This window comes from Dipodomys ordii, unplaced genomic scaffold, assembly GCF_000151885.1.
Source record: "Dipodomys ordii isolate 6190 unplaced genomic scaffold, Dord_2.0 Scaffold4, whole genome shotgun sequence".
Taxonomy (NCBI): Eukaryota; Metazoa; Chordata; class Mammalia; order Rodentia; family Heteromyidae; genus Dipodomys; species Dipodomys ordii.
The window spans coordinates 25,724,944-25,735,983 of NW_012267220.1; the positions used below are offsets into that span (position 1 = coordinate 25,724,944).

Genomic DNA, 11,040 nt, shown 5'->3' on the forward strand with positions numbered 1-11,040 from the left:
CCTCCAGCTCTGGTCTCCCTTGAGGGATACACTGTCCCCTGTGGGGTACTCACCCTGGAGCTGGTTGTTTTTGAGTGGTGTAGGTCGTCAGTTGTTGTTGCAATCCGAGTTCAGTTGTGGTGGTTGCAGGCTGGGTTGGGCGGTGGTGGCTCTGTGTGATTCTTTTCTGTCTCTGCCTCTGTCGAAGCTGTCGGGTCAAAAGTGTCCACGCTCAGGCGGCTTCTTCACGGGTTGTGATCTGCAGGCAGCCCCCTGTGCCTCTGGGGCCTGGGCGGCCCCACAGGGTCATTGTGATCGCGATCGGGTGGGTGGTCTGCCGACAGGTCCCTTTGTCGTGCTGCTGGTGCCTAGCGGCTTTGGCGGGATGGAGCCTCTCTGCTCTGGTGGAGAGTGAGGGGTGGGGGGCGGTATCCTCGTGGAGACTCCCGGCTGGTAGGTTTCTCTGTTCCTGGCGATCCGATCCGCTGTTCTGCAAACCGGTACCTGGTGATCTGCAAGCAGCCCCCTGTGACTCTGGGGCTCCGGCAGCCCCCGCCGAGCCGGCTGGCCGGCGGCTTGGCGCACTGCCGCGCGGCCAGTAAAGGTTGGGGGAGGGGTCTTTGCTTTTCTCTGTTCTGAAATTCTTCTTTTCCTCTTTTTATGTTATTTTCCGCCTCTGGTTTTTCTGAGTGTTCGTCTTTTTGTTGTTGTCAGTCTCTTGGGGAGATTAAGTGTTGGAACTTGAACTCTCTTTTTGGTTGGAGAGAGCTGTGGCGTTTCCCTACTGCTCCGTCGCCATCTTGGTTCCCCCCTCCCAGTTGCTATTTTTGAGCAAATGAGAAGGCTCTGCAAAGGCTGCTGGCTACTAGCAAGTGCCCTGCCTCTTGGCTGAGGAACCAACAGATCTGATGTTACTTCAAGTGTTTGTGGCAGAGAAGCCCTGGGGCCCCTCTGGTTCAACTGCAGTGTGAGCCCTTAGACGTTTAAAGCAGGGGCTGGGAAAGTGGCTCAGTGGTAGAGTACTTGCCTTGCATGCATGAGGCCTTGGGTTTGATTCCTCAGCACCACATAAGCAGAAAAGGCTGGAAGTGGCGCTGTGGCTCAAGTGGTAGAGCGCTAGCCTTGAGCTGAAGAGCTGAGGACAGCACCCAGGCCCAGAGTTCAGGCCCACGACCAGACCGAAGTTTAAAGCAAAGTCTTACTATCCCTTGTAGTTAACCATTCTTCTTTTAAGAGACAAACAGTTCTTTGCCACTGGGTGTTAAAGAAGGCTAGATGCTTAACTATAGTTATATCAAGTTACTATGAAATCACAGTTGCCACTCATTTCTTTGGGAGAGTTGAAATTTGTGGCTATGACTCAACTATGAGTAGTATCTCCCTTAAGTCTTCAAAGTATCCCATTTCAATCAATAGACCAAATGGACCTAACAGGTTTAACTGTCCTGTTAGTACAGGAGTGGTTTCTCTCTCTAGACTAGAAGGTTACTTGAAATGAAGTATCACACCTTTCTTTCAATAAATATCTATCAAGCATCTAAAATGTGCTACATTTACCTGTGTATCTGTGTGCTGTGTTTTGGATAAGAAAGGAGGGTATGTCAGATCCTCTCAAAAGCTGGGTCAGTTTGAAGACTGATGAAAAGGAAAGCTGGAACCCAGTGAAAGCTGTTTTCCTGTTGGTTTACTATAGAAGCAGCACAAAGCACTAAGGATATGTATCTCTAAAAACACTTGGTGTTAGGTGGGGCTGGGTACAGTGCAGCTCAGAAACAAAGTAAGTGTAGTGTATGCCACGGGCTCCAGGTTCCACCTCCAGCACCAAAAAAACAAACAAAACAAAGCAAATGCCAGGTGTTAGTGGCTCACACTGTAATTCTTGGCTTAGATCTGAGGATTGTGATTTGAAGTCAGCCCAGGAAAGGAAAGTCTGAGACTCATCTCAAATTAACTTCCAAAAAAGCTAGAAGTAGAGCTGTGACCCGAGTGGTAGAATGCTAGCCTTGAGCAAAAGAAGCTCAGTGTTAGTGCCTAGGCCCTGAGGTCAACCCCCAGAACAGGCACATGCACAAAGAAAGAATTCAGTAGCACTGTGTAACTAATGAATGCCTCAGAAAAACCTAAGGCCAGGCTCAGTGCAACACAGCTGTTATCCCTGCTACTCAGGAGACAGTTTGAGTAAAAAATAGCCAGACCCTATCACAAAAAACAAGCTGGAGATAGTGGTGAGCGCATGTGGTCCCAGCTACATGGAAAGCAGAGGATAGGAGGATTATGGTGTCAGGCTACCCTGGATCTGGGCAAGACCTTATTCTGCAAAGCTAACTAACAGCAAAAGAACCAGGATATGTGTTTCAGTGGCAGAGTACTAGCCTAGCAAGTTTCAGGCTCTGACATTAAACCCCTATTGTAGCAGAAAATAACAAGAACAAGCAAACTTTAGCTTATCTACTTGATAATCAAGACAGTAGAAATATAATGCTAAAAGTGACTTCTAGGCTGTTGTTCCAACTCAACCATTAATCTGCTAAATGTTTCTTTGATATCTCTATTTAATATTTTTAATGAACATCTCTTTCTCTTCCACAAGGATTGGTATCCGCTCTTCAGTGTAAGAAATAAAACTGGTGCCAACTGAATTCATATTGAATTTTTTATAAGAAGAAAAGACTATAATTTTCAAATGTTTGGGATAATTTTCAGGGGAAAATAAAAGAACAAAAACCAAATACAAGTATTAAAAGTATTCATTGAACTATAAACTCTTAGCAGAGAAACAGACTTCAGAAATGGTTGAGTCTACCTCCTGAAAGTGGGACTCTTACTGAACTGGCCTCAAGTCTTTCCTAAATTTGATGTACTTTATCTCATAAAAATAATTTTAAAAAATAACAATCATTAAAGTCATTGAAAACAAAAGAAAGAATATAACTGGGCAATTAGAGAAAGGTCACATCCTTGAAACAGATTTGCAATATGCAAAGCACAGTGCTGGCTTCAAAAAACATAATAAACAAAGAATGTGCATTAAAATATTTATGTATCAAGAGCTTCCATCATTTTCAACTTGAAAAACTAGCAGGCTGGGCTGGGGGTGTAGGTTCATGACTGTAATTCCAGTACTCAAGATACCAGGACATACACAGGCAACAATCAATGGCTTTCTCCTGTAATCCTAGTTACTAAGGAGTCTGAGACCTGAAGGATCAATGTTCAACTCAGCTAAGGCATAAAAGTCCTCAACACTCGATCTCCAATTAACCACCAAAAAGCGGCCTAGAGTCATAGCTCAAATGGTAGAAAGCCAGCTGAGTGAGCTGAACGAGCACAAGGCTCTGAGTTTAAGCCCCAGTGGGAAGGTAGAGGGAAGCCAAGATAGGAGGACTGAGTCTGAAACCAGCCTGGCTAGATCAGGAAACTCCGTCTAAAAAACCAGCAAGCTACAGTCATACAAATACATACATTAACTTCATTGTGCTTCATACTATTACATTGTGCTTCATATTATTATTGTGACATATAAATCAAATGAAAATCAACCCTACATTAACAAAAAAATATTCTGATCACATAAATATGTTCCATTCTTTACTAAAAATTTCCACTGTCAGAAGATCCTGATTGAAATAAAGGAATATATAAAACTGGAACAGGAAGCAAAGAGGATCATTTGGTTCATCTCAGAAGTTTACTGGTCCAGCTGAGAGCCATGTAAGTCTCTGGGTTCTCAACGGAGTGTGACCAGTTCTTCTGAAGAGGTAGGATGGATGGCAACCGTGTTGTCGAAGTCGGCCTTTGTTGCTCCCATTTTTACTGCCACAGCAAAGCCCTGCAGCATTTCATCACACCCAATTCCCTGCATATGGATCCCAACCACCTGGGGAAAAAGAAAGTGGCATTTTACTAGGTACACAGCCATGGGAGATAGGACATTGGACAAATAAATGCCTAAGGCTGGGGTTGATAAGAGTACTTGTCTAGCATGTGCAAGGCCCTTCAACTATGTAACTTGAGAGGAGGGACCAGAGGGGAGAAATAGGGGAAAACAAAGGAAGAGTGACACTGACCAAGACACATTGTACTGATAACCCAACTTAGGGATTGTAACCAACTACTTAATAATAATGAATAAATATTCTATAATATTTCTAATCCCAATCCAATGTAACTAAGCCTATTGGCTCTGAGCATTCTTGCCTTGTTTCCTCCTGCCTTCTCCAGTCATATTATAGAACTATACAATATCCAAAATAAATGTTTATGTTAAATTTAAAATGTCTTATATTAGGGTTGGTTGGCAAGGAGTAGAATACCTGTCTAGGAAGTGTGAGGTTCTATTTTAAACCCAATATTGAGGCACCAATGGATCATGCCCATAATCCCAGCTACTCAGGAGGCTGATGGTTCAAAGCCAGCCCAGTCAGGAAAGTTCATAAGACTCTGTCTCCAATTAACTACTAACAAATCATTAGTGGAGCTATGGCTCAAGTTGTAAAGTGCTAGCCTTGAGTACAAAAACTCAGGGACAGTGTCCAAGCACCAAGTTCAAGCCCCAGGACTGTCACAAAAAAAAGTGTAGGTGTTTCTAAATAAAAATATCATGAACTCCAAAAGACATAAAAGACAGAAGTTCACCCATACCTTTTCTTCTTTGTTAGCACAAACCATTTTCATCACACATTTTGTTTTCCTTGTGGTCACTGCGTGGTACATTGGGGTAAAGGTGGTGGAGTAGATTTTCACATTGTCTTTTCCATATTTATGAACAGCCTCATCTATAACATATATTAAAAAACATCTTTCAAGCCAGGTATCAATGGCTCACGCCTATAATCCTAGCTACTCAGGAGGCTGAAATTTGAGGATTGCAGTTTCACAGAATCTATGAGACTCTTATCTCCAATTAACCAGCAAAAGAAAAACAAAACAAAAACCTTGGAAGTACAGCTGTGGCTCAAGGGGAAGAGCCCTAGACTTGAGCAAAAAAAAGGACAGAGCTGGGAATGAGGTTTAGTGTTAGAGTGCTTGCCTAGCACGAATGAAGCCCTTGGTTCAATTCCTCAGTACCACATAAACAGAAAAAGCTGGGAGTAGTGCTGTGGCTCAAGTGGTAGAGTGCTAGCCTTGAGCAAAAGAAGCTCAGGGCCACTGGCCAGGCCCTGATTTCAAGCCCCAGGACTGACCCTCCCCACCCCCCAAAAAAATACATAAACGCTGGACTAAATTCTAGACGTGAGGAAAAATTATTGAAAATTACGTTTGTGATACTTGGCACAATTTGCGTAAGGTCTAAAGTTCAAGATAATATTGTTATCTTCAAAACTGCATTCTACTGATATATGGAAACAATTTTGTTCTTTGTGTGTGTGTGTGTGCTGGTCTTGAGGCTGGGCCTTAGCACTGTCCCTGAGCTTCTTTTGCTCAAGGCTAGCGCTCTACCACTTGAGCCACAATGCCACTTCCAACTTTTTCTTTTTTTTTTAATTTTAATTTTTTGTGAACATACTGTACAGAGGGGACTTCCAACTTTTTCTGTGATTTAATTGGAGATAAGAATCTCACTGGGGCTGGGAAGGTGGCTCAGTGGTAGAGTGCTTGCCTCACATGCATGAGGCCCTGGGTTCAATTCCTCAGTACCACATAAGCAGAAAAAGGTGGAAGTGGTGCTGTGGCTCAAGTGGTAGAGTGCTAGCCTTGAGCTGAAGAGCCCAGGCCCAGAGTCCAAGCCCATGACCACCACCACCAACAACAAAGAATCTCACAGACTTTCCTGCCTGGGCTGGCTTTGAATATCAATCCTCAGATCTCAGCCTCCTGAGCAGCTAGGATTATAAGCATGAACCACCAGTGCACAACTAGCAGTTTTGTTCTTCAAAAATGTATACTCAAGCCAGGTGCCTGTGGCTCATGCCTGTAATCCTAGCTACTCAGGAGGCTGAGATTGTGGTTTGAAGCCATCCCAGGCAGAAATGTCCTGTGGGACTCTTATCTCCAATTAACCACTCAAAAACTGGGACTGGTGATGAGGCTCAAGTGGTAGAGGGCTAGCCTTGAGTATAAAGAAGCCCAAGGACAACGTCCAAGCCCTGAGTTCAAGTCCTGCAATGGATTCCTGCCCCCCTCAAAAAAAAGGATACTGTGTGTGTGTTTGATTACTGGACAAATAACAAAGCAAAAATATTAAAGCTCTATGAGAATACCCTGTACTCTTTGTAGCTTTGAAAGTAGTTTAAATTAAAAAACAAATAGGTATAGCAGCTCACATTTATAATCAATCAGAGAGGCTAAGATCTGAGAACTGAGGTTCAAAGCCAGCCACGGCAGACAAACTGGAAAGTATCTTATCTCCAATTATCCAGCAAAAAGCTGGAGATGGAAGTGTGGTTCAAATGGTAGAGAGCCAGCCTTGAGCAAAAAAGCTAAAGCAGGGCTGGCACAGTGGTAGAGTGCTTGCCATGCATGCATGAGGCCTTGGCTTCAATTCCTCAGCACCACATAAGCAGAAAAAGCTGGAAATGGCACTGTGGCTCAAGTGGTAGAGCCTTGAGCTGAATTGCTGAGGGACAGCACCCAGGCCCAGAGGTCAGGCCTCACGACCGAACCAAAAAAAAAAAGCTATAGCAAAAGTATGAAGACCCGAGTTCGTCCTAGCATAGCAACAGCAACAACAACAAAAAGCTTAAAAATTAGAATTAGAGGATAAACAAGGTTGTAGAAGAAAAACAAACAGTGCTCACAAAAGTATTGCAGCTGGGGAAATAAGTAAATTGTAACTGATTAGAAAATATCAAATAAAAATAGTTACTTTAAGGGAGACTGAGATAAATTTAATGCATGGTTGAGACTTAAAAGAAGCCAGCCATGAATGACCTTCACCTGCAAACTTACCTTCTGTGAGTCCCACTGTCCCAATAGGAGGGTGGCTGAAGACCACAGTGGGGATGTTGTCATAGTTTAATTTGGAATCTTCTTTGCATTCAAAAAGCCTATGGGCAAGTTTTCGGCCAGCAGCTATTGCAACTGCAAAGATATATTAAAATCAGTGTTTATCTTATTTTTCTTTCTTTTTTGCCAGTCCTGTGACTTGAATTCAGGCCCTGGGCACTGTCCCTGAGCCACTATGTCCTCAAGGATAGCACTCTACCACTTGAGCCACAGAGCCGCTTCTGGCCTTTTCTGAGTAATTAATTATAGATAAGAGTCTCATGGGCTTTCTTGCCTGGGCTGGTTTCAAACTGGTAATCCTTAGATCTCAACTTCCTAAGGAGCTAGGATTATAGGCGTGAGCCACCAGTGCCTCGTTTATTGTTCATTTTAACAGGAGAATTGTCCCATTAACCATTTATATGGCTTTGTGCACTAGTACTGGCAAAAGTTTCATGTCAATGCTAATTTGAACTTTGTGAATCCTGACCATTCTATTACAAAAGAGACACTTGGAAATTTAATAAGAATATTAGTTTTCAGAGAAAATATGGAACAAATTATATTAGTTTTGTACATTTTCTCTTTTACCTTACAATTACATTTATTTTATAGTACAACTTCAAAACCAAAAATTTACTCTCCCTTAGCTAGTTTTTATTCTTAACAGTCTGCAAAAGAATTCCTGCTTCAGTAAAAAAAAAAATATTCATTTTATCAGTTACCAGTAAGATATAGAGGAAATTTCTTCTACCTTCACAGAATTTTCAATGATTGTGCTATGAAGTCCTACAACTTTTATCAGGGGCTGGGAAGGTGGCTCAGTGGTAGAGTGCTTGCCTTGCCTGTATGAGGCCCTGGGTTCGATTCCTCAGCACCACATAAGCAGAAAAAGCTGGAAGTAGCACTGTGGCTCAAGTAGTAGAGCACTAACTTTGAGCTGAAGAGCTGAGGAACAGTGCCCAGGCCCAGAGTTCAAACCCTATGACCAATAAAAAAATAAAAAAAGTAATTTCAATTAGTACAAATAAATTCAAGAGATCTATTGTACAAACAGTGACTCTTGCTAGTAACAATGTATTGTCTACCTAATATTTTTAAGACTAAGTGGTCGTGTCAACAAAAAGTCTGAGGTAGCATATAAGCTAATTAATTAAACTTAGTCCTCAACAAAATATCATGTTGTTCAATATAAATACATGTAATTTTTATTTAACTTAAATATAAGCCAGGCATGCTGGTGTATGCTTTTAATCCCAGCACTTGGGAGGAAAGGCAGGAGGATTGGGAGTTTAAGACCAGCCTGGACTATATAAACATGGTGGGCTCAAGGCCACACTGAGATATATATAGTGAAACCCTGATTAAAAAAAAAATCCCCAAAATAGCTGGATGCTGTTAGCTCATGCCTGCAATCCTAGCTACTCAGGAAGCTGAGATCTGAATCATGGTTCAAAGCCAGCTCAGGCAATAAAGTCTGTGAAACTCATAGTCCACCTAACCACCAAAAAGCCAGAAGTGGAAATGTGGCACAAATGTCAGATTGCTAGCCTCGGGCAAAAAAGCTCGGGATAGTGACCTGCTCCAGTAAAATGCAAAACCAAAAACACACAGGGGAAGAAAAAGAGAGACAAGAGAGAGATGAGAGACAAGACGACAGCGGTGAGACGAAAGATGGGGAGGGAGACAGACAGACAGACAGATTGATTCAAATGTGTCCCTGTGCCCATCAACTCAGGAAAAGGGTTGAGGGACAGGATGAAGGAGGGAAGAAGAGGAGCCAGACTTGGTTCTATCAAGACCACTCATACAAAGCTAACCTAAATTACCTCTAACACACACTTTCACTGTCTCCACACAACTCAGAGAGGTCTTCAGAGAGTAACATACACGAAAGGGTCATTATATGAAAATGAAAGTCTCCAGTGAGCATTTTATTAAGTCTTTAAAGGAAAAAAAAATCCAGAAAATGTCAGATCCCTAACCAACATCTATTTCATTACATTTCTACTATTTTGACAACATAAAGACATTCACCCTTTACACAGTGATGGAGTGGAATCTAGCATGAGTTTAATGTAGCACTACTCCCGGCCTCTCTTCCAACAACAGAAGACACATTACCTGGAGTCAGAAGAGCTTTTCCACAGACGTCTCCAACTGCATAGATGCCCTTGACATTGGTATTCTGGAATTCATCTACAATGATATGACCTTTCTCATCAGTTTTAATCCCCTGAAATTATGAAAGGACATATTATAGATACTGAGCCCATCTACTAAAAATGTCACATTAAACCTCTAAATCTGCTACACTGTGGCACACCTTCAATCCAAACATCCCTAAGTCTATCTTTGGCCTAATGTAAAGGGTCAAATATTTAACAGAACTTTGAGAATTTAACAGGATTTGACACTGCAATATATAATTCATCTGGTCAGAAAACATGAAATAATTGGATTATTGTACATACTACTGACTAACTCTATGGGTTTTTTTGGTTGTGAATTTCTGTGTTTCCATGGAAGTTATTTCTCTTGAAGCAAGTTAACCCTTGTATGTATGAGGATTTTTTTTATCAATGTCATTTTATTTATTTGCAGGATAGGGATTTGAAATCAGTGTCTCACACAGGAGTGGGCTGCTTACTTGCTCAACTGGCACTCTACCACTTGATCCCTGGGCTCAACCCTACCTTTTTGCTGGTTATTTTGGAGATGGAGTCTCCTGAACTTTCCTGCTCTGGCTAGCTTCAAGCCAAGATCCTCCAGATCTCAGTCTTTTGAGTTGATAGGATTATAGCCCATGAGCCACTGGTGCCCCGGTCCATGTAATTTTATAATATCATTTATGGGCCATAAAAAAATTAACATGAGCAGCTGAAGAGAAGCACTCGAAAAACAGAAATGCCTGTCCCATCATATAACAAATTACTTCACAGCCGTTAGACAGCCCACAGACCAGATGTCTCCTACCACTGAGGGACACAACATGGCCTAAAGGAGCCACCAAAGACAGACTCCTTTGAAGTTTACTATTTATTATTTTTAAAACTCAAGTAAAGTGTCCATTGTGACCTAAAACATTAAAAAAAAAAAAAGAGTGGCTGGGAATGTGGCTTAGTGGTAGTATGTTTGCCTAGCATGCATGAAGCCTTGGGTGTGATTCCTCACTACTACATAAACAGAAAAAGCCAGAAGTGGTGCTGTGGCTCAAGTGGTAGAGTGCCAGCTTTGAGCAAAAGAAGCTGAGGGACAGTGCCCAGGCCCTGAGTTCAAGACCCAAGACTGGAAAAAAGAAGTAAGATAAAACATACTGATGTTTCTCAAAATCAGAATTGTTTTCTTACGTGCGGAGTCATTTTTGCTTTGAGATATGTTATGCTTACCTTGTCTCTTAGATATAGTGTAGTGTAAGAAGCTGAAATAAGCAGAAGAAAGAAGCATAGTGGCTTATGTAGAGCAGCACAGTAATTTGGAATACAACTTGGGGGACTGGGAATATGGCTTAGAGGTAGAGTGCTTAACTAGCACGCATGAAGCTCTGGGTTCAATTCCTCAGTACCACATAAACAGGAAAAACCAGAAGTGGTGCTGTGGCTCAAGTGGTAGAGTAGCTAGCCTTGAGCAAAAGAAGCTCAAGGACAGTGTCCAGGTCCTGAGTTCAAGCCCCAGGACTGGCCAAACCCCCCCCCCAAAAAAAAAACAAACCAACTTTGGGCTGGGTGCTGGTGGTTCAGACTTGTGATCTCAGCTAGTCATGAGCCTGAGATCTGATTATTGCCAGCCCAAGAGACTCAATTAACCACCTAAAGTAGAGGAGATGTTGCTCAAGTGGTAGAATGCCAGCCTTGAGTGAAACAGCTAAGGGACAGTGCCCAGGCCCTGAGTTCAAGCTCTAGTACTGGCAAAAAATAAAATAAATTAAAAACTGAACAAACAGGGCTGGGAAGGTGGCTCAGTGGTAGAGAGCTTGCCTTGCATGCATGAGGCCCTGGGTTCCATTCCTCAGCACCACATAAGCAAAAAGTAAAAAAAGCCAGAAGTGGCGCTGTGGCTCAAGTGGTAGAGCCCTAGCCTTGAGCTGAAGAGCTGAGGGACAGCGCCCAGGCCCAGAGTTCAGACCCCACGACTGGA

The 11,040-nt window shown here is 42.5% G+C and overlaps 1 protein-coding gene across 1 annotated transcript in view; it reads right to left on the reverse strand.

Moving 5' to 3' along the window:
* Positions 1 to 3,002: 3,002 nt before the first annotated feature.
* The window catches only part of Gsr (glutathione reductase), a 51,603-nt gene continuing 43,565 nt past the window's right edge, over positions 3,003 to 11,040 (reverse strand). The window contains exons 10-13 of the mRNA XM_013024159.1: positions 9,028 to 9,139; positions 6,868 to 6,999; positions 4,621 to 4,754; positions 3,003 to 3,856 (exon numbers count right to left, since the gene is read on the reverse strand). Coding sequence (XP_012879613.1) covers positions 3,707 to 3,856; positions 4,621 to 4,754; positions 6,868 to 6,999; positions 9,028 to 9,139 — 528 coding nt within the window. The 3' untranslated portion in view covers positions 3,003 to 3,706. The remainder of the gene's footprint in view (positions 3,857 to 4,620; positions 4,755 to 6,867; positions 7,000 to 9,027; positions 9,140 to 11,040) is intronic.